This window comes from Cyrtonyx montezumae, unplaced genomic scaffold (genome assembly GCF_038088225.1).
Source record: "Cyrtonyx montezumae isolate F1298 unplaced genomic scaffold, pur_monq_1.0 scaffold_33, whole genome shotgun sequence".
NCBI classification, from domain to species: Eukaryota; Metazoa; Chordata; class Aves; order Galliformes; family Odontophoridae; genus Cyrtonyx; species Cyrtonyx montezumae.
In genome coordinates this window covers 1,481,226-1,508,976 of record NW_027072038.1, presented here as the reverse complement: position 1 = coordinate 1,508,976, position 27,751 = coordinate 1,481,226, and the positions used below count along the sequence as shown (strand labels likewise).

General features: G+C 44.9%; 1 protein-coding gene across 9 annotated transcripts in view; it reads right to left on the bottom strand.

Moving 5' to 3' along the window:
* Nucleotides 1-3,374: 3,374 nt before the first annotated feature.
* Nucleotides 3,375-27,751, bottom strand: part of AAK1 (AP2 associated kinase 1) — a 63,587-nt gene continuing 39,210 nt past the window's right edge. The window contains exons 16-21 of one of the 9 annotated variants that reach the window (XM_065745119.1): nucleotides 26,545-26,640; nucleotides 17,916-18,017; nucleotides 16,361-16,462; nucleotides 15,723-15,833; nucleotides 12,783-12,887; nucleotides 3,375-4,972 (exon numbers count right to left, since the gene is read on the bottom strand). In XM_065745119.1, coding sequence (XP_065601191.1) covers nucleotides 3,879-4,972; nucleotides 12,783-12,887; nucleotides 15,723-15,833; nucleotides 16,361-16,462; nucleotides 17,916-18,017; nucleotides 26,545-26,640 — 1,610 coding nt within the window. In that variant the 3' untranslated portion in view covers nucleotides 3,375-3,878. Of the gene's footprint in view, nucleotides 4,973-10,757; nucleotides 11,249-12,782; nucleotides 12,888-15,722; nucleotides 15,834-16,360; nucleotides 16,463-17,915; nucleotides 18,018-21,885; nucleotides 21,964-26,544; nucleotides 26,641-27,751 lie in introns of those variants that run through there. The other 8 variants (XM_065745123.1, XM_065745120.1, XM_065745126.1 and 5 more) reach the window with 8 other exon arrangements.

The window sequence follows — 27,751 nt, the reverse complement described above, 5'->3', positions numbered from 1 at the left end:
TCCCCTCAATGTTTCCTTTTTTCAAGTTTATTTTTTTAAATCAATATTTGATCTCAATGAACTCTTGAGTCCCTTTCAACAATTCCGCCAAAATTTCGTTTTTTTTCCTCACCATTTCTCTTTTTCTTCTCAGTATTTCCTTTTCCCTTTGATATCCTCTCCCTCCCCCCCAAACATTTCCTTCTCCCCCTCAATATTTCCCTTTTTTAACTTTTATATCCCCCAATTCTACACGCAGAGGGGAGAAGGATGGCACAGGGACAACACACTGCAATCACTTACAGCTTTAATAAATGTACAGAAGTTTACAGCTCAAACATTTCTTCATAGTGATTACTGGGAACACAGACATCACGCCCGGAGTGTGACACAACTCCGTCCATTTGCAGCCAGAGGTATTGCCACGGCCCTACAAATCTGAGACCCTGGGCACCACGAGAGCCAGGAGGGAAGCAGGAGAAACCCCAGGATGTGGACAGGGGACCCCAAGACATCGTCCATCCCAGGATGGACCAGAGGAACTCCCAGGATGAATTTGGGACCCTCCAGGTACCACCAAACCCCAGGATGGATCCAAAGGACCCCAGGACATCACCAGTCCCAGGATGGGACCAGAGGAACCCCAAGGAGGAGGACACAGGATCCCTTGCCCACTAGGAGCCCCATGATGGGACAAGAGGAACCCCAAGAACGGGGAGAAAGGATCCTTTGCCCATCACCAACCCCAGAATGGGACCAGAGGAACCTCAAGGACGAGGACAGGGGATCCCTTGCCCATCACCAGTCCCAGGATGGGACCGGGGGACCCCAGAACACCCCCAGCCCCCAGAGAAGAACAATACGATGCCCAGAGGAAACCTCGGGCCATGGCATCTTTATAGGAATACTGACACAAGGGATCAGGTTTCAGGAATGTGTTTCAGAAGTGGAACAAGATTTCACCATCAAGACACCTGCTGTAAGAACGCTTCGGAGCCTTTCGTTGTACTGAAAGGCCTCAAATTTAACACCGTGATCTCAAAAAAAAAAAACAACAAACCCAAAACAAAACACCAAAACGAACAGAAAAAAGAAACAAAAATTCAACTCCCCAACACAAGAGTCTTTGGTGGAAGCTGAGTTAAAGTAACCGATTCCCACTTTGGAGTGATTGAGAGTTCAACAATTAAACGGATCTCACTCGGCCGTGCCTGATTGAGAAACGCTGAGGACGACTGCTGACACGATGGGTGAGCTTCAGGAGCAGCCCCGTTCCCTGCCCTTGTGCAGACGTGGCAGTGAGGCACGGAGAGCCCAGCATGATCCTTCTTCTTTTTACGTGCAGATACTGTGATTAATGTCTCTGAGTGCATCACTGAGTTCAGCTGGCGATGGGTCAGGACCGACGATTGTCACAGGACCGAGGCGTGTTCTGGGGACCCAGGGCAGGATGTGCTACAGCTTTAGACAGGTGAAACCAGTGGTTCTGTTCAGAAAACTGACTCCCAAATGCTGCATTTAGGCCATACCAGGCTCGTTTCATTCACAGCACCAGCAAGGTGGCAAAGAAAACTATAAGCACTATCATTTCGTGTTCGTTAGAAGCAGCTTCGTATCATACGGAAGTGAAGTTTTGGCTTATAATTTATCATGCTGAAGCTGCTGTCCTGGCCGTGCAGAATTAGGAGGTTAGAAAGTAGAATGCTGTACAGACTAACTGGTATCGAAATTCAATTTTCTGACCACAACCAAAAGTCCCCATTCCTTCATAAAGTCACAGGCAGTGATGCACACAAGCTGCCCCTACCCCTCAAAATACATGTAAAACCTTTGCAGCTGGCAGGATCCTTAGCTTGTGGGGCTCTGCATAAAGTGCTTGTGGAATACCCATGCCTAAAATCCCAGCTGGAAATCCAGCCCAACTCAGCCCTGAATGCACTTTGTCCCTTCGTCCTGTGGCAGTGCAGGGCAATCAGGTCTGAAGGGCAATGAGGTGGGCAGTGGATGAATGCATCTCCAGCTCTGCTAGTTTTTAATTCATTTATGTTTGTAAGTGCGACTTGGATGTGGCATTGTGAAGTTTCACAGATTTATCCAAAGGCAACTTTTCAAGTAAAAACCGAAGGAAAGTGGAGAACCTAACTCCAGTTAGCAGAGGTAATACCTTGAACTCACACCAAGCAATACCTTCCACTTTTGGGGATACATCTGAATGGAAAACCCGATGAGAAGCAAACACCATCAACAGCCTCAGCTTAGCTGAAGACACATCTCAAGGGAACCCAGAGATCTCCCTGCAGTACTGCAACTAGCAGCACTGCAGGAGCACAGGAAAACAACACCCTGGCAGCCTCCCTGCTCTCAGGCATCCCATCTTCTCCCTGTCCTCCAGCAATCCTAAGGCTGAGCACACCCGGTTGGATCACCTCTTGCAAATGGAGATGTCAGAGGGGAACTGAGATTGGGGTACTACTCGTGCTTTGCTCCCCACCTCTTGCTGGTTGGGGCTTTTCCACCCTCCCCTTCCTGCTGGGCTCTGAATCAGCAGCAACCCAGCAAAAGGATGTGCAGCAAAAGGGAATTCTGCCCTCAATCCTCAGTGCACAGCTTCAGCTTACAGGATTAGGATTGAATTCCCTCAGGAAACAGGCACTGCAAAGCTTCTAAGGGATTCAGCAGAAACTACCAGTCAACTGATTCTTCCACAGATGTCAAGCCCTCGAAAACTAAAATCAAACGCTTTTCTTGGGAGACATCCTGCAGCACCAATGCCTCTTGGACAGGACTGCTGCACAGTGACTCTAAGCCCCAACATCTGGATAATGTGAAAGCTGCCCACACTTACAGCCTTTGCTGGCCAGGAATAGCACTATTTTTCCACCAAACACTGCATCAAGATTCACTGCTCCAAAAGCAGAACCAACAGCAACAAGTTGCCTTTCTCTTTGGGAACGAGGAAGGAAGCACAAGGTAGCTGAAGTACATCAAATATTACCAGAGGAGTGTGAACAGATGTTGTTTGAGATCGTCTTGGTGGACAAAAGGTAAAACTGATAAACCCAGAGCCAAGCTCTCTGCTGGCATACACCAGCTGAACAGGATTGCAGCCAAGGCCAAATTACACCAAATGAGGTATGCAGATCACGACAGCCATCCAGGTGTCTTCACAATACACTTTTCCACAGGACCTAAGCTCTCTCCTTTACAACACCAAAAGCAGCTTTCTGGGTCCTACACTTGGGGAAATCCCACACGTTTGATCTTTTCATTTTCCATCTAACAGCCTGACAGATCTCTTTCCTGCAGCTTTAATTCCTAACCTGGAGCATTTGCAAGATGAGCAATGGGAGGCACTGATATGCTTCATGCATCACACACAGCACTGCATGAACCTGGTGCTGCCTACATGGTGTGCACAAAACCTGCGACCACACGTGTGACAGGCTCATGTCACCATCAGCAGCAAGAAATGTCACCTTGCTGTCCTCCAACTAATGGGAAGAATCTCAATGAGCCCTGAACCTGTGAAATCATTTCCTTGCCACAGCACCAGCCAGTCCCGCTCGACTCGCTCTGTAATTAATACGCCAGCTAATTTACCTTATAGCGCCTTTCCTTAGCCAGAGCCAGAAGCTATGGGACACTGCTGACAAAATAATTTGGGGAAGGCAGTGAGAGGAGGAAGGAAAGAAGTAACTGAAGAGGATATGAGGATCCTGAGAGCCAGGCATTCCGACTAGCTAACATAACTTAAAATGGTTCAACTATATCACTGCAAATAGAGTTCTGACTGAAAAATAATAATATATATATATATATTGCTATGTCATCCGATTTGACAGAGAGGTTCAGGGTCCTGTGGAGGCGTCCTGCTGGGAACACCCCTGGCTCACAGCACATTAAGGCTTCTGCTTCGCTGCTTTGGAAGGAAATGGCGCTGAAGCAAAAGGATCGGCGGCGGGCAGCTCCGTAGTCCTGGCAGCCAGCGGGGCGACGGAGACAGAGCCCGCTATGGCCTGCCTGTTGGTCTGAGAAACCACTTTGTAAGCAGCGATGGGTTGGACATCGAGAGCATGCCCATCTTCTGGGCTGTAGTGACGGGAGTACTTGGACAAGGCCTGTGGACGGAAAGGCCGGCTGTTCGCCGCCGGGCCCAGCGTGCATTCCTGAGGGCCGGCCTGGGCTGGGCTGCGCTCGCTGGGCTCCGGCTGCACGCCGTGAGGAGGGCTGTGCTCCTCCGTTGCTCTGACAGAAGGAGGAAGGTTGGTCGGTAGAGCAAAGCCCGATGAAGGATACTGTGGCCTCACTGAGGGCCCAGAGACCACGGCATCCAGGCTTTGGAACGCAGGGCTGGTTCTGTGCTGGACGTCGGCTGCGTGGCCAAGGAAGGCGAGCGGCTCCTTGGGCACGCTGTGAGACAGCAGCTCCTCCACGCTCTTCTTTTTGGTGAAAGGGGCTCTGAGGAACACATCCGCTTCCTCCGGCTGGCGGAGAGCTGCACTGCCCTTGGAAATGAAAGGAGCTTTGGTGAAGACGTCCACCTCATCGGGTGCTTTCCTTGAGCTGCGGAAAGGAGCTGTAGCGAAGACATCGGGCTCGTTAAAAACCTCCCCAGAGTGCGACTGGAAGGCAGGGAATGGCGTCTCTGCAGCCTGCGCGTGGGGATGCTGCTCCCGGGAAGCATCCCTCCTCTCCCTGGGCAGGAAGCCCGTGCCCGGCCTGCAGCCTTCCTCCTCCTCTTCCGAATCCAGCAGCAAAGGCCTGGAGCCACTGCAATCCAAAATGTCCCCTTCGTGGTCTGTCCCCTCACCTTCGCTGCTGTAGAAGGAGCTGTTGCTCGAAGGTCCATCACGTGTGGCATAGTCGGGCTCAGCACTGGGCTGCGTTTTCACCTCCGGCTGAGTTTGGTACAAGGCAAGTCCATCGCTGCCAGTGGGGCCTTTGCAGAGATCGAGAGGTACAGCTGGAAACAGGGCAGGATCCCTCTGCAGCCCTAAAAACGCAAAAGAAGAGTGTTACTCAGCAAGCTGCCTTTCCTTAATCATAAAGAAAGATGAGAGGTGCTTAGCACACAAGAAATGTCATGATATTCAGATTTAAACCACCACCACGCATGGCAAAAATGGGAAGGGAAAATGAAATCAAATCAAAATGCCAGGGAAGGTACTGACTGCACGCAAAGGGACACACACAGCTCAGCACTGCTTCACAGCTCGGGGATACGTTTTCAGGAGATGGAAGATGTCTGACGGACAAATGGGCACACTCAGCACCGCTCCACGGGGGTTCTGTGCCACCCACAACCACAACCAGAGAGCTCTGCACTTTGCCACGCTGCTGCCTTGGAGGGAGGCCCCAGTTCTTGTCATCTTATTCTGCTTATCAGCTCGGGAGCACCCTACAAGCAGATGCACAGCTTGGCACTGCCTCTTGGTGCAAGCCAGCCCACAGCTACATGGAATCGCAGAGAACAGGCAGGGATGCCTTCCAATCTGCTAAATGTCAGCCTGGAGCTTGTAATGAATTCTGGTAACTATAGCAGCACTATTTTAAACCGTTGCAAGACAAGTGATTTTAAACAATCCATACCATGATTGCAAATGAAGTAGCTAACGTCACTATAGCAATCTGGCTTGCTTCTTGCCGGTTTAATAGGACAGTGCTTGCTGTACTGTTCTTCTCCAGATATAGGAGCCCAAGGTGGGGTTGGCTTTGCCTTAGGACTCACAACAGACAGAACAGAAGATATCTTACCTTCAAAGAACTATTGGCAGGTTAGGAGTATGTCATTGGACTCATGTTAGCAAGAGGATAGGAAAAAGCACGTGAGAACTAAGCAGTACAAATTGCAGGAGGAACAGAGGAGGAGGTTTGGTGCCCACTGACCAGCAAGGCTCTGCCCAACTGCCCCTGCTGCGACACAACAGCACTGTCACATCCCCACAACAACACTAATTAATCTGCCCCATTTAATGGTTTGGATTTACGTGGCTTTTTTTTTTTTGGACAAAGTTAACCCATCCTTCTCAATTAAAGACACAGCACTCATTCGTTAGGCATCAAAATCATTATTTATTGGGAAGCTATTCACTTCAGTACATTACACTGCTAAATAAAGACAGTGTAGATATGTGAACATTTTGTCAATTGCTCTACAAAAATACTATCTATCTTTTCCTGAAGCCCACCATGCCAGCAATGGCTTAACCTCAGACACTAAGCTCAGCTGGATTACAGGACTGATGTCTATAGTGTGTTCTTCTTCCAGGTTATACATCACCAGGTATTATCAAGGGATTTTGAGCTTGCAGGGAGAAACAGAGCAAGACCCATTGCCACACCATGTAAATGCCTCTGAATTAACCCAGTCCTCACTGAAACACAGCATTCACAAAAACAAGAAGAGGAAGAATGTGTTTATCATAGAGAACAGAGAATATTGCAAACAAATTCGCACAAGAACTGGGCAACCAAGCCATCTGAAAAGGGTTTTCCTTTTAAAGAGTTGCTTGCATTGATCGTGCCTATACTCACACAAGCAACAACAGCTGGGACAGAGTGAATGAAGGGTCGACAGGTTTTAGGTTGGTTTTGGACAGCAGCAGCCTCTCGAAATCCAGAGGCACTGTAGGACAGGCAGAACGTCTCATTTTCAGGGGGAAAAAATTTCCATTGTTTTCTTGCTTTCCTGCTAAGTGAGAAGAGCCTGGAATAACTGTAAACAGCTTTGTCCTTTGCTGTAGTGCCAGCATTTCACTTCAGCTGGGCATGCATCCCATCAGACAACGGCTTAGGCCTCTCCTCTCACCACCCATCACCTCCTACATTCAGATGTTTGAGTACATTTGTTTTTATTCTGAGGTTGTCTGAAAAAAGGAGCAACTCCCCAATTATATACAGGCTCTGTTTGTAAGGAGGCTTTTATTATCTTAAGGAGAACCTCACTGACAAACCCACCTCTGCACACCCTGCCCTACAAAAAATGTGGGCAGCAGAGCTTCTGCTTCCAGATTACCTGCAAAGCCCCAGAAAATAGCTCACAATTGCAGAGAGCAACCTGAAAAAGATATGACTTACACCCTGAGCTATAGCACCGACACACAGGGCTCCCATCCTTCATGGAAAGCACCTCCCAGAAGTGGCAAGGTACTGAAATAACTGATGGGTGAGCTGTAAAACATTTCCTCTCCCTTTCACAGGGCTGCAAGGAGGCAGAGCAGTCACTGAGATGATCTCACTTCTGGATGTGAGCCCAATACACCGGGGAAGGCAGAGACATTCCTGGAGCCTCATGCTGCCTCTCGACCAAACAACTGAATCCATCTGGCTGAAGTCAGGAAGGTCTCAACAATACACAGGAACAGGCAGCTAAAAACCTGTGCAGTTACAACTAAGCAAGATTACTAGCTTGGCCTTTAAAAAGCAGGAAGAGATTTCTCATTCCTTCATTCTTGAAATAGCAAACAAGCCAATATCGAAGCTCTGTAGCACCCTTCCCACATCACTGGGCAATTCAGGCAGCAAAATGAAGTAGTTTCACCCAAAGTTGCTGCACAGCACAGAGGGAGCAGCTCCAGTGTCTTTCATTTCCAGAAATAAGGGATTTCATGCTCTGGTTTTGGCACACTTTGCATGGTGCAAACAACTGTGCCAAGTGCATGCACTAACTCCAAGAAAAATGCAGCACAAAAGTTAGCTCCCCCCCTTCTGTGTCTTGGGCCAAAGCAGTGCAGTGTTAACGTGCAGCATCCACACAAAGAAGCCACAGGATGCCTCTCACCCAGCAGCAGCAGATAAGCCTCACTCACACACAGTTCCCCTATGTTCCATTTTCTCTTCCCCAACGCCCATGCCAGGTCCTAGCAGCTGCCATCTATAAGTTCTGAAGCAGGAACTGTAAGGAAATAACTCACTGTATCCAGACGTGCACGCACCCACTCAAAGCACTGGAGCAGCACACCATTGGACTGCTGTAACCCACACACTCCACTCTGTGCATTTGCTTGACTGACTCCAAAACTTGTTTAAGTGCCTTTGCTCTGAACAGCATCCATTTCAGCAATGTGATTTATTTTTTAATATATCAACTTTTTTTTTTTTTTAATAAGGTGGCTTAGGAAAACCACTTGAGACAGTACCCTGTGAGGCTTCAGGCTGAAGAGCACACTGGGGATGGGCTCTTCCATGTTGGAATACGGCCATTATCACGCACTTAGAAGTTCCTCCCTAAAAAACAACATTTAAATGAGGGGGTCTGTCACAAAGCCACTGGTGCCAAGCCACATGCAGCCTGCTCTCAGGCTCTGCAGCACGGGACAGTCCTTCGTTCACCTGCGGTTCCACCAAGGTGCAAGGAACCCAGTGAAGATGGGGCAGGCAGAACTGAGGAAGCCACAGCAGCCTGCTCTGGGACAGCCAGAGATGAGACCCACCTGCCCTATAGCCCCATATAAAAACTAACCACCCCAAAAAGCAGAGTTTATCCTTGCATCTCGAACACAACCCTGAGCTGAAGGAAAATTGCTTTGTGTACTGCAGTTGCACTTGAAGTACCAGGAAGATGATGAAAACAATCAGTGCCAAAACGGACACGAAGGCACTGCAAGCTCAAGCTCAGTGGGGCAAAGGCTCCTCTGTCACCTGACATAAAGGTACACAACACAATCACTCTGCTGCTCTTTGCAGACTGCAGGTCTGTAACATCTAACCTTAAGAGGAGGCAGGAGACATTTCCCACAGCTCCAAACAAGGCTGCAACCACAGAAGAACCGTTTTCACACTATGTCAGGAATACTGGTACCAAATTTCTTCCATGTGGACAGTGGATGAAAGCTCAACTTGATCCTCCACAGCAGCAGCTTTCACACAAACTCCTTAGCTTCTGGGCAGCACACCAACACTGACCTACTGCCTCCAGGATGTTCTGGAGGGAATAAAATTAACCCCATATATCCCATCCCCCCTTTCCCATTTCTTGCCTTTGTCATTCACTTAGCAATAAGTGGTGTGTCTTCTCTGATGAAGCAGGTTTAGACAACAACTCTAAACACACGTGCTTCTGTTGTACTGTATTTCCCACCCAGCTCCATCAACAGCTACTTGAAAAAGCAATAAAATGAACATTCACATCTGCTTATTTAATAGCATTATTAACAACCCAGTGCATTTATCATTTTTCCAGAACCCTTGAACAAGTGCCATTAGATTTAAAATCTTAAACATTCTTTAAAAGTACTTTAATTCACAGAAATCTTTGTTTCTAATATACAGTAGATGGTTACTTTTTAAAATCCATTCTCTTTTCATATATTCTCAGTATCTGACTATACAATAACTTTCTATCTATAACATCTTCATGTTTTCCAGTCCAGCTTGCCTGTGCTTTAGGAATATAAAACAAAAAAATAATAAAGTTCTATCCACAATTTTACTAAGGTCATTTCCATAGTTCTCATGTAAAGCTTCTCTTGGAAAGTGCAGTATACACATGTAATGATACAACACACTTAAGCAATACTTTTATTATTAAGTGTAGGTTTTAAAAGAAGAGTAACGTGGAGCAGACACGATCGATGGTAGTTCTATGTACAGAATTTGTTAAACTAAGTGTCGGGGTGGGGGAACAGCAGAGATACTGCAGATAGGAAAGGAGCAGTCACAAACTTGGATTTCTTTCCTTCATAGCGAGAGGTCACACATGTTTCAGTCGTTCATACTTTCACACGTGGGAAACTGCACTTTTACTAATACAGCTACATACACATACACAAGGTTAGCAGTAAGCTATTAATAATTCCACTACAGAGGAAGAGTCCTTCTGTTCAGAAAGAGCTTTCAAATACAAGATAGAAATTCCGGACTTCGTGACCATGAGCCCATGAAAACAAGTACCCAGCTAGGAGACAAACTAAGCGTGGGAAGGGAAAAAGAAAAGGTAAAATCCATCGAGTTGTAGCAGCACTTATTTCAAACCATCTGAACCAAGTACATGCTTGATCCACAAAGACCAAAGAGTGGAATAAAGCCCACAGTAATCTTTGTCTACAGAAAGAGAAAGGTTCCATACTTAACTGGTTTGCACTATATGCAGTTACAAGAGAAAACAGGGAACCCAGAACAGATACCAGATGCTTGACTAAAACCAGGAGTAAAAATAGACAAACAGCTGTAGGACAATTTGTTTCATACATAATTTACAGTAGGTCGGGGGGGATTTTTTTTTTCCAGTCAAAGACAGAAATAGTCACAGAAAATACACCTGCTGCTGCCACAATGCCCTTTTCAGCCTAAAAAGAGGTCAACAAAAAGCTAATCACAGCCATACTCACATATATTTGGTTCAAACTCTTGTTATATTTCACTCATGATCATTTTTGCAGCTTTAACAACCGGGTGGGCTTTTGTTTTTGTGGGTTTTTTTTTTTGCTTTTTTTTCTCCCCCCCACCCCAAGAAGCACAGTCCATTCACAAGCAGGATTGTTAAACAGCGAACCATGAGCTGGGGGCAGTCCAGAAAACTCTCTGCATATGCACCATCACCAGAGGTACTAGGCAAGACTACTGCAGGAGAATTCAGTGCTTTTTCCTCCTCTGAAGCATATACTGGCAACTGAGAAACACCAGCTCTCCTAACCTGTGTTCTGCAGGAGAGGGGCATCCCTACCAATTTCACCTGCCCCCTTCCTCCTGCCCATCTGTAAGGAAAACAGGAGCAAAACAAAAAGAACCAAACCCAGAAACACAAAGATTCTCTAAGGAGAAAGGAGTCTGTTGTACAACAGGAACCATACATCAGCTACAGTTATCTACATCAGTTATAGTTAGGCTTTCCATGGTGCTATGTGTACATCTCAGCAGGGTGGCTAATGATGGTGCTCCCTTTACACACAGGCTAGCAGAGGCGTGCAAAAAGGAACCACAGCACAGCAGGTTTTTTTACCAGCTTTAGAGAGGACTACCTGGAGAACTGAGACAGAATCTTTCCTGGGGCATGGGAAGACAGGGAGAAAGGTGGGTGACTGTCTCCTGTTGGCAGATTTGTTTTTCTTTGCATTAAGGAAAAAGAAAACAAAAAAAAACACAACAAAAAGAACCACAACTGAATGCAACTCCTCTGGAAATGAAAATGGAAGATTAGGTACGTTACAGAAACTGCGTCTGCTACTGTGTCACTGCTACAGGTCTATGAGCTGATCCACCAGCAGTAAAGACCTGGCTATGTTGGGAAGACTGGACTCAGAGCTTCCACTGTTGTTTCTAGAATGCCCACCTGAAAGTGTGAGAGATAGGAATTCAGTATTGAACAGGACACACACACGACAGTTTCAGATGTTCAAGAGCAAGCAAGAAAAAAAAAGTCAAAGCAAAACATAAAACTTGCTCAAGTTCTTCTCGTTACTTGCATCACGACAGCAACAATATTCCCTCTGCTTGCTCTTCCACCCTCTCCCTCCCCTCCAAACCTAGCTTGCTAGATTTGCATGGAAAAACATCACAGCAGCTTCTCTGCCACAGGGAATCTCTACAAAGCATTTCTTTTTCCCCAGTTTACATCTAAGCTGCAGAATTCTGTCCTTATTACTGTAGGATCTATGACAATTACAAGTACTCTTAATGAAAGGATTGTTCAAAGTTATACATCTTGAAAATTAGTTGCTGTTTAAAGAGCATCTTTTGAGCTTCCAACCACATCAGGGAGAGTTGAGCTTTCTACAATTGGTGCTTTGACACTGAAGGGAAGATGCTCTTCTTTATTCGGGGTAGCCTATCTTGGCCCAACTTTGGTAGAAATCTTCTCTGACTTTCAGCTGGAGCAGAGTTTCTAATGTCTGAGAACATTTTCTAATGAGCATCAGTCTTTGGAAGCTAGCATTAGATGCAGAGCAGGTGTACAGCACACTCATGCTGTAAACGAAAATGGCAGTTAGGGAAGTCAAAAGAAGTTCTACCAAACTGAAAAACATAATCAGACAAAAGGAGCTCCGTAGTGTGTTTTCAGGCCTATGCTAGCACACCAAAAGCTGGGAAAGCCTTCTGAAAGCTTAACTGAACAGAGAAGATCCATCTGACTGGCCATACTGCAAAGCACTTGCCTACTCAGCAGAATCATTTGTTTTAGGGAAACAGTGCTTTTCCTTGGTTTCAACCTTACTTAATGCTACAATTCTTTGCAAAGAGCACATCAATGTGATATAGGTGACAGGAATGCTATGAAAGGACAACCTTTCCAGTCTGTGTCCTAAGGACTAAGAACATTCAAAGCTCTTCAAAGGAGGTGGGTACCATCTGTCAGACTGTTCACGCTCAGTTCCCACAAGCACCTTTGAAAATCACCAATCAGAAATGCAAAACTCACTTTCAGCAGGAGTCTCAGGGTTATAAATGATTATTATCACTTCCCTCTCTTGTGCATCATGCCAAGTTCACTTTAAAGTCAAAGGATCTCCTTCCACTGGCTTGAATAGCAAATAAGAAGCTCAGAAAATAAGAGTTTGGCATTGTACTTTAGGCACAGAGGTACTGGTGTGCCCTGCCTGGCAGGAATTACCTCATGAGACCTGAAGGTACTTGCAAGTCTATAATCTCCTTCTGGCCATGGCAATCTCTTCACAAATGAAGAACCCAGAGACACTTCAGGGCCAATACAAATCAGAGAAAGACTGAGCTCACTAAATACTGCAGTGGTAAATACCTTACAGTTTGTGATTTGCATTACTTTGTGCTGTAACACCACTGCCCCAGAATTAATTTATGTTTACTGTTTCTTATTTCTTTCCCTTCTTCACACCCAAATCCTGGCTTACCTTGTGAATTTTTGGATATCAACACTGGAATTGGGTCAAACTCATCTTCTGTCACTTTTTCAGAGCCCTCAGGAGCATCAAAGCCTGCTATCAGGTTAGTATCTTCTGCAGCATACAGGAGAAACAGAGGTATAGAAGCAAAGATAGCAGAGAAAGCTGGTTAGAATTGCCAAAAAGTGTTAGAATATCTTAATGTTTTCAGAGACAGGGTTTAGAAGCAAGAGTTTCATTTGAAATGTGAAATAAAGCTGGTAAGTCTTTGATAAGGAAGGCAAGAAGTAAAAGAGCCAATTAAATATGAAAGTAGAGGGGAAAACAACCCAAAACTTGAACCGAAAGGCAAGGCAAGTCATGAGAACCAAAATAAAGTTCAGCCAGTTGAAAGGCACAACAGTTGACACAGCTTAATGCTGTGGTGAAAGGAGTTAAGGTACTTTATGTCATCATCCCACGGCCGTCAGATATAGTGCAGCTCTCATGCACAGAGAGACAAGGGCTGGGAAAAGACAGAGAAGGAATTCCAGTCATCTACACAAGCAAAACCCCTGAACTTCCACCCACAGAGATAAAACAAGTTCAATACCAAGGAGTCCTAGATACAGCTAGACACCTAGAGAGATTTCAAAGGCACCTAGAGCAGTTCTGGCACATAATTCCACTGATTTTAAACCACATCAACAGGAATTAGGCCCTTGGTGAGAGGCTTTCAGCTACAGTAGGGCAGACACTGATCTGCCTCAGCAAGCAACCACAGACCTTCAGGGACTTCCACACTCCAACTACATTGCTACTAGTTTCTCCAGACATCTAAAATACCTTCACTATCAAGTTCTGGATAATGCAAGGAGACGTTTGTGGAAGTATTCTGTCCTCTAGAGGATCATATTTGGGAAAAAAACACAGATTTTATAGAAGATTAGACTTGGAATGTCAAAGACATTTCATCTTAACTGGAAGTGTTGTCATCGGTGTCTCTGGAGTTACACGTGGCTCTTTATGACCCACCTGGGAACCTCTGTGAGCATCCAATTTCCATCTCACTTAGATTGTGATTACAACTGCCCATACCCCTGGGGTTTGGTGCACAAGAAACTATACAAGGAAACACAAGTTAAGGAATCCCAAAGCTGAATGAAATCTCAGCACCCATAAATCACCACAGCCCAGTGAAGCACAAAGGAAAGGGTGCTCAATCCTGGCTGGAGCATCAGTCCATGCCCAAAATGTGACTGCTTTCTCAAGTCCTCTCAGTCCCACTGGTAACTTGCAGCACTGAAATTTCAAAGGCTGGCTGTAGCCATGGGCAGCAGCATCTGCCCCATCAAAGCCAGGATTGGATAATGAAGACAATACAAAAAAAGAACAGAGAGAAATATAGTGAATGGAAACACCCACAGCTATAGAAGCAGTGTTTGAGGAGAAGCCATGAAGCAGCTTGGGATGAGTTTACACCTTGCCCCTCTTTCCCTTACTCTTCCTTCCTACACTCCACTGATGAAGTCTCACTTTCCCAGGCAAGGGTGAGCCTCTCACCCCAGAGGGAACAGTAGGACAGCCCAGGAGAAGTCACACAGAAGTCTGTTAACTCATTTTCTCATTAAGTCACACCAACAATGTTTTTTTTTGGCTTTGCTGCATTCCAGACATGGAGTAACAACTGCTCGACATACATTTCAAGCCATTTACTCAAAACAAAATGGCATGGAAGTGTATTATAGCAATAAGCAATTATAACAACTGCTTGTTTAAACCCAAAAGCTCTGTGAAAAACACAATCTAATTCTGAAGTGTCATCAAGTGTAAAAATTGATTACAGACTGTTTTTACAGCAATTCCTTTGAGGAGGGATCGTTTTCTGTTGCTATAGGGATACTTACCAAACGAGCTAAGTAAAACCCACTCCTAAGGGGCACTCATGGTTAGCATTCAAGCTCTAGGCCTTCTTTCCAAGGCACAAGATAGCACAGAAGTCCTAATATTCCCTACAAGCACAGCTCATGAGTCTGCTAACATGTGCCATTTTCCTCAAGGGACACACACACTGTTCACAACTGCTTTAACCCATGAGTGTGCCAGAACAGAGCAGGAAGAAGTGACCACACAAGTCACACCAGCTGAGAGCTCTCCAAACTATTCCAGTGCTATTGCTCAGCTACACCACAGAGAAGACCCAGATTTCAGCTGGATGCTCTGCAGCCTGGAAAAAAACTCCAGACAGTATTTCAGTTACTCCCCTATAAGCCCAAATAATTAGTTCTGTAAAGGCTGAGCTGCAGTTCTTAGGAATCATCACACCATCTCCCCCCTCCTCCACAGCTCTGCTATTCTGTGTTAGTGTACAGCTCTAATATTTTTCATCTGGATATTGAACTTAAGACTCTCATTTATGTTTGCTGTGACACTGCAGTCTGACTGAAAAGCCTCCTCCTGATAACCTCTGAAAATGCAAACAGCCTCCAGATCCAAAGGAGCTCAGTCACGTGCTACAGATAGGAACACTGATGAACAAAGCACATTCTGTTGGCTTCAGAAACCTCTGACACCAGCACAGATCCTTATCAGGCTCACTTCCAGCAGCAAGGCATTAGCTCACATGTGCAAAAGGCAACATGAGAGTGTATTCACTCACAAACCTGAAGAAGGGTTGCACACAAAAGCCTACGTGCCCTATAAACTCACTGTGCCACTTGGTCTTGCGGAAAACACCACCCCTCCATATTTACAATCAGGCTGAACACTTCAATCTGTACTTTCTCCTTAGTACTTCAGTGAGCATTACAAGTTTCACTGGCTTGGGAAAAAAACAAACCAATGTCCTGGAAAAAAACCACCACCAACAACACAGGTCATAGCACATACTGCTATCAGGTTCTCACTTCATGTCAGGTAAAGACCCAGTCCCAGGGCAGGTGAGGATTAGAGGCAAAAGGAACAGTTTACCTTTGTGAGGTTGAGTCGTGAAAGCCACAGGAGCAAACTCATCCAAGAGGTCAGCAGCAGGGTTAGAAAGCAGAGAACAGTCAAGCAGAGAGTCTTCCCCAGTGAGAGAGTCTGAATCCAGGTTAGCATCCCAAGGCAGCCAGGTAGAACAAGACACAGACAGCATTAAGCTCATGTTGGCACAGTCCTATTCCCATTTGTTTAGTGCACAATGAACTGAAGCAAAGCCAGCACAAAACATTTTTTGTAATGGAAAACATTTCTTACTGCTCTGTGCTCAAAGCAGGGGGATTCCCCACACCTTTAGCAACATACCACAGATTCTCTGATGCTAACTGATCTCTGAAGCAGAGTATTTGACAATGAAATCCCACTCAAGCGATGCTCTGGGTTTCAAAGTACATCATCAGAGCAATGCTCTGAGATGGTGGGCTGAAGCAATACCGTACCACTCAAACCTCCAGGAACCATGCAGCATTCACTTAGAAAACATTCAAGCAAGTGCAGTCTACACTGGTGGCAAAAGCAGTGAGAAGAGATGCTGCAGTCCACACAGACAGTGCTTTCTGACTCATTATAGCACTGTTCCACAGCCCACCCCCAGTGCTGTGCACCCACACCCCTCCTGCCTCACCCACCTGTCCTGTTGGAAGCAACCGACTCAGTCTGGGACACGAGGCATTGGGGCAACGGAGCCTCAAGGCCTGGAATGAGGCTCTCAACAGCTACGTCAGGTTTTCCTTTCCAAACGTGCAAAATACCAGAGCAGAGAAGAAGCCAGAGGTTAGTTTGCAGGGCACCACATAAGTAAGAACTAAGAAGACAGTTGTCTGAATCCTTTAGTGATCCTTTAATGCCTGGCAGCTACGCTGGGAGCAGTGAGACGTCAGACTGATGTTAATTAACAAGGAAAGATTAACACACTCATGTTTGGCTCATTTGAGTTTTTTGTTTTGGGGTGTGTGTGTGTGTGCAAAAGCAGCCCAATCTGAACCATCCAAAGGTGAAACTGGAGGTTAAAGTGGCTGTCCTGCAGCCAGATAAGCAATCACAAGCTTTTGCAAGGAACAGACAACAGTGAGTCTCCCTGCAACACTAAAAAGCCACTGATGAGTCCCCAGCACATTTGCAGGTAAGCCTGTACACAGCCACAGTGTGGGAACTTTTTTCATGTTGTGCTTAGTGGAGCAAAGTTTGCTGCCCATAGTGGGAGGTGAGAAGCTTTGGAACTCAACATATTACTGAGAACACCAGTCCACAGTATTGCTTAACACTGACATCCATTATGCGGATACAAAGGGAGATGCTTACAGAGGCTGTACAGGAAAATTTGGGTTTATATCATCCTTAAGGTGTAGGGGAAGAGACAGAGGATGACTGTCACCACAGTCACACCTGCCAGGTATAACATTTCTCTTCCTCGAGGACCACAAATCAAGGTAACGAGCCAAAAAGTGAAATTGAAGAACAAGGATGCACTCCAATGCCAGGGCTTAGCTAAGCAACCTAAGAGAGATCCACAAACGTTTACATTTGAGCCTCTGTGATTTGTAGGATCAGAGCATTCAGACAAATGCCAAGAACTGATGAAGAAAAGTAGTCTTACAGTTAGGCAGCTTGTTTCCTACCTTTCCATTCAAAGCTACAGGGTTGCAACCAGAGCCAAGGAACCCTGGCTTGGACCCAAAACCACCAGCAGCTGACTACAAGCAACTGCAGCCTGCAATTATTACTCTGTAATATATTTGGCAAGTCGGTCAAAATATGACTCTGCAACACTCAGACCCTGAACACTCAGACTGCCTGGCAACCTGCTGCTTCCAGGCTCATGGCAGCCCAGGACATTTATTCTCACAATATGCCCCAGAGCAAAGGCAACACAGCCCTCCTTTCCAAGGGCTGATGCAGGGCGATCTGGGTGCCGAGGAACAGGCACACAGACAGCCCAGTGCAGAAACTCAAAGGTTTTTGCTGCTTCCTCAGCCAGTGATGACTGCTCCTCTACCCAAGCTCTGCTCCTACCACTGCATTTCTCCAACATCAGTGGCTGTTTTCAGAGCCCAGGAGGGTGAACATGCAGAATTATCATGCAGGACAAGGCATGCTGTGGAAGACAGAGGGGAGGAGGAGGTACCCTGCTGTGGGTTTTGTTTTGTTGTTTTTATTTTGTTTTTGTGTTTGGTTTTTTTTTACCATTCACAGCATCTGATGTGCTACCAAAAGGGTCAGCGAGAGGCAGGATATCAGGGAGCAGAAGCGCAGTCTCAGGAGATTTGAGTCCCTCAATCAGTTTTTCTGGGTTAAGCAGGAAAAGGAAGAAGGAAGGCAGAGAAAAAGCAAAAGGAAAAAAAAAAGACAATGTTAATCAGGTGCTCAATTCAGTGGCTCATCACATCAGGCCCAGAAAAGCAAGTGGATGATTTTGTGTGCAAGTAACACTGCTGCACAGAGAACATCTCTTTCCATTAAGGACAGAAAAACCCAGAAAGCTGAGGACATCCTCACCCACTATGCACTGCTCTCCCAAAAGAGCCCACTGTAATACAGCTCATATGACCCACTGAAAACACAAAGCCTACTCTCACCCTCATAGACTAAGGAGCTCTGTTTTGTTTTAATCTTTATATAATGGGAAGAAATAGAAGGGATGATCGGAAGTTAGAGATAGGTTTACAGCTTTTATTAATTTGCTAAAGAGTAGAATACTTAAAAGTCCTCCAGAGCTTATGCAAAACTAGAAAGACACTACAGTGCCAGACATCAGAACCTGCCCCTGGGGTAAACAGCTGCCTAGCTGCCAATTATTTGAGATATCAGGCTTCAAACCAGGTGTGTTCTCAGCTGTATAATTCCTGTGGTTTCCATTATCCTTTGCACAGAGAAATTCAGACTGTCCATGTAAAACGTCAACCTGAATCGTTCATCTGGGGGATGAGTGTTTTTTTTTTTCTTCAATCAAACCAAACTAGCCAGGTTTTCAAAACTGAGCTTCATGATTTTACTTTCACTTTTTCTTAAAAAAAAAAAAAAAAAAAAAAAAAAAAAAAGAATAAGATGAAGATAAAACTTTTAGCATTTGTTAGAAGTGATCACCTTCAGAAAAACAGCACCGATAAAACTTGCTGCACATGGACAAATCTTGTCATCTCAATACATTTATAACTTAACACTAGAACAAGCTACAGCATGTCACAGCTACGCCTTGATAACATTTTTACATCTGTAGTTTCTGTTCTGAGTTCAGAGGCTAGCACCACTCAGTATCCAAAGAAAACGTGCTTATAACTCCACAAAAGAACAGGTTCTGGAATACTGCTATATAAAAGACTTATCACAATTAGAATGACAAAAAAAAGCTTAAGTTGCACTGTCATGAACATAGTAATAGTATTGACCTTTCTTTTTACTGCCCTACATAAATAATAAAACAGCCTAGTGGCTTTGGAACTATTTATTCAAAGCAGGATAAATTCTGCTCCCTGGAAAAAGCTTGACAAGTCAATGCATTAAAGCAACTGGAGGAGGAGGAAGAAACTCCAAAAAGGGAACCAAGAAGCAGCTGCTGTATCAGCAAAGGCCTGAGGAAGGCCAACTGAAAGGCAAACCCCAATGGGAGCAGCAGTCCTGAACAGACTTGAAACCTTCCATATCCCTGTGAGGAATGCTTTTTTTCCTTTAAAGGGTGGATTTGCAGAAGAACAGCCACAGAGGCATCACTGATGGCTTCTCACCTCTTCTCACCTACACACCAAGGGACATCCCATGGATAAGCACAGAGGCTGAAGCAGCAATTTGGCAACAAAAAGAAGTGGGATAAGAGGGATGGTTCTCAGGAACTGACTGCAGCATGCTGGGAAAAGACAGCACAGGAGAGAAACATAGGGACAAGAGGACAGGTAACATGCTCAACTCCTTTTTCCAAAGGGGAAGTTTTGGAAAAACAAGGCCTGTCTGCAAATGCCCTGCTTTTCAAGGACCAGCATCAACACACACTATCCAAACTCACAGATACTCACAGGTACCTGGAATTGTTCCTTTAATGATTCTGTTTCCAAATGTTTTGCTCCTTTGAGTCTCCCTCCTTCCCCCTTACCCTTCCAAACAGCTTTACCCTTTGCCAATACTGCAGATTTACCACTTAACACAGTGAAACTCTCTTGGCCAGGTATTAGGAAACTGTATTTTTTAAACATGTAGAATTTACAAGAATAAACCCTTTTATTCAACTCTCACCTATCCCCTGGGCTCAGCTGAGCTTTGGCAAAGCTTCAGGCTGATAGCAGTTCTTTCTTTAGTTACTTGTTCCACACTTGTTTCCTCTGTTGCTGGTTCTAATCTGTGAGTGATGTTACAGGCACTCCCCACAACACTTAGTGACTGATTAAAAGGAATTTTAGCCCTCCAGTGAGGCTGAGAAGCTCACAAAAATAAAAAGGCATCAGCATGAGTGGGAAAGGAGATAGCAGAAGTAACAGTAAAATCAGGGTTTCCATCTATTTTGAAGTTTAGCAGTTCATTTCCCCAGGTTCCGTACTGTCTAGCAGCTCATACTAGAGCCAAACAGAAAAGTCACTGAGTGGTGGGAAAATAATGTTTAACAAGAACAGTGATGGCCCAGAAAACTCCACAGTTCACATCTGCTAGCAGGAATACCTTCTGAATAGTAAAGCCTGGTCTCTTCTGCACAACATGCTTCTTAAAAAGCACACGTGTACTAACAGTTTCTCAGGATCCACAGCAGGCATTCCTAAGCCCAAGAACACTACATGCTTTTGCTGTGAGAAATGCAATTCTTAAGCCTCTGTTCCACCACAGCTCCAATGAGGACAGCAGGAAGTCGAGGAGAGTGTGTTCTGCATAATGGGCTGCTTCCCTCTGCACGAATATTAGGCAGATTCTGTTTAACGATATGAAGCTCTTGAGAGAAGAGCTCCTTCATGATACAGATCTGCATTTGTTTTCCTGCAACCAAAGGAGTTATCTAACACAAGTTGAATTTTTCATTTCAAAGAGAAAAGCTGCTACACCTCCAAGCAGAGTCATGGTTGAGGAGAGAAGCCAGAGCTACTATGGATGAGTAAGAAATACAGCTGTGCAAGAAGGAAACAGAGGGATTAGTGGTCTCCCATACAAGTACACCAGCTCCAAGTCATGCAAGCACAAAGCTATTACCAACTGCAGAACAGATTCCCCCAATAAAACACCATGTGTCTTTTTAAGGATGAATGCTACAGACTTGGGTATGGACTTCTAAAGATCTTCTCCCAGCTGCAAACTCCTCAGCAAAGACCTTCCATTGGAGTGAAAATTGGTGCCAGTTTCTCAGAGCTCTCAGGATGAATCTCTTCTGTGCTGCAGTTTCAGGATCCATTGCAATTAATTTTTGTGTGGGGGTGAATGTAGAAGGACAAAGCACATTCTGCACCATTCACCATGCTGTTAAATTCAGGGTTTTCTATCAGAGGGCCTCTTTTTTCCTATCACAGTCAGAATTAACAAAACACTGCAGAAAAAGCAAAGCAAGAGCAGAACCTACAACTGGGTGCTCTCAGAGGTGTTCCCCTCCCAAAATAGCTTCCTCAGGGGATGAACACAAGAGCTTTTCCTCTAATTCACACTGATATCAGAAGGATGCAATGCCATTTAGCATCAGCAGAATTAATTCTGGATTTATATCATGGAGCAAGAAAGCAAGAGATCAGATCTATATGTAAATTAAGGAGCACAGCAGTGGACAGTCCTGTAAAAAACACTGATCTTTTCCCTCAGACTGTTCCCTTTCCAAAACATGCACAATTCCCATATCTGGAAGTTCACAATCAGTCAAACTGCACTCTGCATCCGCAATGCCACCACTGCCAAAGTTGGCATGCTGCATTTCTTCTCGGCAATACACCTGTTCAGTAACAAAACACAGGCAGGAAGCTCTTGAAGATTAAGAAGTGTGATGTAAAAAAAATAAAAGATAGGAGAGGGAAGTGAGGTTTTAGTTAGAGCAGGCTATTAGGAAGGACAGAGCATCCTGAGAAACTTGTATGTTAAAATGGTGACAGAGGGACAGAGCCTGCCACACTCTGGTAAGCCACCAATCAATCAAGATGCAGCATCTCAAAGCCAAGGTGCCCAGCAGCCAGGCATCACACACAGTACGGGCGTTACTCACTCGTGTACTGCAGGGGAATAGCAAAAAGAAAGACAGCTCAATAGAGCACACAGCAGAGTTCTTTTCTTCGGATGTCAGCTGAGAAAGAAAAGACAAGGCTGTAAAAATCCCACCAAGCCAATGTGCTGTGAGTGGGAGGGCAAACACCTAAGGAAAGTAGGGATTAGTCGCTCAGGAAGATTTGTGCCCAGTGATCAATCAAGTGTTAAAGGAAGCGCGGTACACTGTATAGTCACAGAGGACTTTGGCTAACCAAGGCAAAGCACTGGACTAGTTTTCCCAGCAGAGTTTCTGTCAAATTGAATTGTTTCTTATGTAGTGCAAACAGAAAATATAAGTATTTAAAACAGATCACTTGCTATTTATGTATCATTTTGGAACAAAATTTCTCAATAACCTCATTAACCTCCTCTAATCTCCCTATATGTAATCTAGTCACTATAAGCAACCTGAAATAGATGGACACAGTTACTTCCTTTATGGGTCTAGGATATAGGGAGTTATGTTGTTTGAAAACAGTAACAGCCCTACTGCCCTACTAATAGTGGCTCCATTAATCATTCACATCTTTGTCATAACACATGAGATAAAGTCCTAACTCCTGCTTCCAGAAGCAGGAGCTGGCAGTTCCAAGCAATCTGAGCTCAGTATTTCACGACTTCTTACACATATGCAGATCTTCAAACACTGCAATAGCCTGACACTCGCCTCCAGCTCACACACTGCACTATCATCCTGCTTGGAAAGTCTGCCAAACGTGTTCCTGAAGATCGTGTGTTACAAGACTATGATGAAAAAATACCCAGTTTTGCTTAGAACTCCTACATCTGAAGCCAACTGTATTGTTAGCAATTGATGCCAGGTCTACACCTTAGATGGCTAGGGCTAGGAAACAGGCCAAGGGTCTGCATGTAAATATTCTGTTTCGAAGCTACACTGCAATCTGTGTACCTTCTTCAGCCCAGAGAAGCATCCTCCTGTAACAAACACACAAACCTGTGGGTATTTGAAAGAAATAAAAGCAACAAAAACCACTTAGAAGCCTCAGAGAACTCCGACATGACAACAGCTCCTCAATAAGCAATGCTATTTGCCTTTACATCCAAAGGGAGAACATCCAGCCCGTGCCCAGGTGGCTGTGCTTCCCTACCCAGCCATATCTGCATCTTCCACAGTGCTGGACAGGGAATTTCTCTTATCTCACTTTCTGTTAGGGCCAAGACAGCATTGCTTCCTGTCACTGCTCTTCAAATAACGGCACTAAAGCCATGTTTGTCTCCTCAATGTAGTTAAGATAAATTATTGCAGGGAGTAAATGATTGTGCAAATATGCAAAGAATAACCTGTCTGAAAGAGAAAGGGGTAGGAGGGAAAAAACTTACCGTGCAAAGACAGGGTTTTGATAGGTGAGGCTACAGAAAGCCCCACTGTCTCATCACGCATGAAGCAGAGAGGCACAGCCAGCAGTGTGGGTGGGTTTGTGCTCCATCCAGGGCTCTTTCTCAGCTCTCACCTTAGTGCTGCTGCTCAGCAGCTGCTCCTTGCTCACTCTGCCAAGGACCCACACGCACCACCTCCCCAGCTCTGCTTCTGCTAAGAGAATCTGCCAGGGCTGCAGCACAGGGTATAGAGAACCCTCAGCTGGGACTAGAGAGGGAGACACCCTGTTACATCCCACAGAAACCCTCATGCCATTGGAAAGGAATTTTTTTGGCAATGCATCCAAGGGCGTTTCACTGGGTACATCACTATACAGAAGGCATAAAAACAAGGACTTGGGACAACCCAGTCTAGCCTCAAAGATAAGGAGAGCAACCGAGAAGCTCCCCAGCTCTGTTAGTTTCACGTTTCCAGAATACTTGGCACAAAAATGCTGCCTTTCAAACTCATTCAGCCAAACATATATTGATGGATGTTAAGTAGACACACGTAGCAGAAAAATAACCACTCTGATCAAATACTCCTCAGTGACTGGTCACCAAGCATAAGCTTGATGAGAACAACTCAGCTCACTTCCTTACACGTGCAGACAGAAAAACGTTTTCAGTGTGAATATTTAATTTCTCCCTTACTTTAACAGATGTTTTTCCATATTTTTACACCCCTCTTTGCCAGCTCCTCCTGGTAGTTACAGTTCCATTAGGAATTGCAGCCATTACACAACGGAGAAGGAAGAATACACTGATGACCTTTTTGCTTTCATGTGATTATTGCCCAGCGCTGAAAGTTCTGGGATTAAAACAAATTTAGGCTGCCTGGGGATGGATCCTATGGCTATTTAAACACCACTTATTTATTTCTCAGGAATCTGTGATACAGAGGCTTGGCTTTCCCTCTGAGCATACTGATGAAAGGTAGAAAGCACCAGCTGACATCCAAGCAACACCACCTGCATGCTCAGGTGCTAAAGGAGTGTGTCTTTGGCTTGAGAAATAGAGGAGCTGAGCTCTCAGCCAGACCTCATCTGGTGTAGGCTTAGGGCACAGAGCTCTGTAAGGCAAACAGAGGAAATACCAATCAAAGCCTCACTCGTGCTGAAAGCCTTGCTGAATAACACTGCTCTTGTAACCAAGAGCACAGGCTCACACCTTTATTTCTGGAAAAGCTGTCCATGCTCAGCTTTAAGAAAATAAACAAACATCTAAAATGTTTTCAAAGCAATTTGTTTCCTCAGAAACAAATATTCTGCAAACTTCTACATATAATTCAGCTGCTTCTCCAAAAATGAAGGCAGCTTAGCAAGGTGCAGCTGACATACTCAGAGCCACAGCTCAGCCTCAGGTCTATGATCCAAGGGGCACACCTAGAGGAAAGCCTTTCACATGCACAACAGCTCATTCCCTCCTCACATCCCAGTCCTCTCTCCTTGCTATGGAGTTATTCTGCACAAGGCATATAGCACAGGTAATGCAGGCACACTACAATAAAGGTCCCAGATTGACAACTGGTGTCTAAAACCAGGATTCCTTATTTATTTTTAATCCTTTCTACAAGCACAGACAACACCTATCAGTTCTGAAAGCTAAGGATAAATCCATAGCTCTGGCTCTTGAGAACATTCAGGAGCTCGTAGCCTCCTCAAATTTTACGTTCAAAAATACAAGGACATCTGATTTTTATTTATTTCTGTAGCAACGTGCAGGGAGCCAACAAAACCAGATCTCCTGCCTGCCCTTGCCCCATACTTTGCACCCTCAGAAGCAGATGCACAGAACTAAACCAAAGAAGGTTTAGCACCTGCCTGCAAAGATATGCAAGCAGTCTGGGACAGATTTATGGGACGAACAACCTGGCACCACGAACTGCAGACAATGCTGCTCACGTTATCTGCACTCGAGGGCAAGGGTGAGAGGCAATTTTCTTTGCAGTGGTTTCTGCACAACAAATAATTTCAGAGCTCCTGCAGACAAGGCTGTGCCCGTTGCTTTGTATGGCTGTGCTCTATCAAGATGCAATTGGCAATAAAGGAAAGCAACCAGCTTGGAACGTAGCTGTTGAGCACACAGGCAGAGAAGTAAATAGCAGCCTGAGCTGAAAGGCTTCGTGTTATGAAAACCAGCATTTCCATCAGCATTTGGGGAAAAACAAACATGTAAAAAGTGTAGAATCAGCACTGAACCTTCTTTAGGTTTTATTCAAATCAGTGCTGGGCAGGACAGATCCTGACGTGCTCACATAGAGCACATAGGACTGTTAATCAATCCTGTTTCTTTTCAGCTATAAAGCACTTTTAACGTTCTTTGAGCACCAACCAAAATGAAGCATGTTCTACAAAACTATGGGGCAAAAAAAAATAAAGACTTTTTTCCTGAATTGCTTAATTTTCCCTGGAAATATGGTCATCTTTACAAACCCATTAGTCCTCACCAAACTCCCAGTGGTCCAAAGCTTGAGCTGAGGACAAGGGTGAGAGCTGGAACAAGCTCTTGTTCTCAGGAGCTAGCTGACAAGAAGGGACCCGTCACATACATTTACCAGAGGGCTTAAAGAAACTCCATGATAAGAACAGTGTCATATTCCAAACCTCACTGATTTGCAAATAAGCTCCTAAGCACTTACATAATCCTATGCTAAAAAGTGTTGGCTGCTACAGTCAGAAATATCCACACAGGAATGACTTTCAAGTAGTACTCCAAAGTAAATGGAAATAGCTACCAACTGTGCTACAAGATTTTGCCAAATCTGAAAAGGTTACACGTTAACTTGTGCTTCACATGAAGCAAGTAATTGCAATAAGACTTCAGAAGCCCAAAGAAACTCCAGTTCTTAACATAAAATAATTATTAACAATAATGAAAACTAAAATCTTCGATATTAGAAACCTATTTGAAAACAGCTTCAGTAAGCACAGGTAATTACCCAATGTTTTATTTATTTTTGGCTTTGAACCTTTAAAAGACACCAATGTTATTGAGATTAGAAACAGTCTGATAACCCTGGGGGTTGTCGTGCTGAGCACTGCCCACACCACCATGTGGATGTTCACTGTCAGAACATGCCGTGCATCACCACTACCAAGTTGAGCAGGACCTGCTGGTGCTCAGCACTATTGACAAAGGATTTCAGGCCTGTCTAAAAAAAGAACTCTATGGTTAATAATACAAAACTAATGACAATAGTCCCCCCCCCCCCCACTTCCATAAACCCAGTTCTGGTTACCTGGTGTGTCGGACAATGGGAGAGGAATGAAAGGATCAGGCACAGTCAGAAGAGGAGGGCTACTGTCCAGACTCAGAATGTCTTTCATTTTTTCAGCTGTTAGCCACGAACAGAAAAGGCAGAGTGAGACAGGGAAGACAGAAAAGCAGAAAACATCAAGCAATGTTCCTACAACACAGCTTGGTATTACAGGGTCCAAGCTATGGCCTGGCAACACACGTGCACACTAAGAACAAGTTCATGTTGCTACAGAACAAAACAAAAATATTACTATAGATCTCCAATACAGTTTAACCCGAAGATCTCAACGTATTCCTGGAAAGGGGAGTACTATTATCTCACTTTACAGAAGGTGAAATGCCTTGACAAAGGACACAGCAGGCCAGCCCCCATGGATGGCCCTCTTTGTCTAGTACAGTTATTGCATCTTGCATCAGGCAGGCTCATGTTTAAGATGGGGGAAAAAGAAAAGGGTGAGAAGTAACCATCCCAGTGCCTGTGATCAAAGAATTTCCCAATCTTTAAAGACAGCTACTTAAAGAAGCAAACATGCTTCAAGGTCCAAAGAGCCCGGAACATGCAGATGCTTCTCAGGCTTTGCAGAAAGTACTTAACAGCTGAATCCAGAGCGGCTGCTGCTCAACACCACTCCACAAAGGCTGATGAAATAAATGGTTCAAAGGACACACAAACAGCTGGAATGCATTCATGTCATGGATTTCAACTCCTTAACCCTCAGGTTAAGAATCCACTCTACCATGGTCTGTTATAGTTCCTCTAAAACTCAAATCATAAATCCATTTACATTTATTTCTATTTGTCTGTCCTTGCCCCTTAAAGAATCCTTCAAGGATTCTTCAGTCTCTTCCAGATCCCCTTTATGCCAAAAGCTGTTCTGCTTCAGTAGGAAACATCAAACAGCTGCAGTTTTTACTGCATGGCTGCATGTGACAGAGGAGAGGATAACTTGCATTGCTGCTGTAAGCAGTTGGCCAATACCATGTTGTTTTTCAGGTCATTACTGCATTCAGTGAGAACTCCTGAAGCTGAAGAACTAGAAACATGCAAGAAACATGCTCTCCCTTTAAAGGTTTTCCCTGCTCACTCGTCTCTGCTATTCTCTTTCACTCTGTGGCAGATGTTAGTCCTGCTCTACATGGGCAGACAGCTGGCAAGAGAAAGCCTCCAGCACATATACTTAATGTCA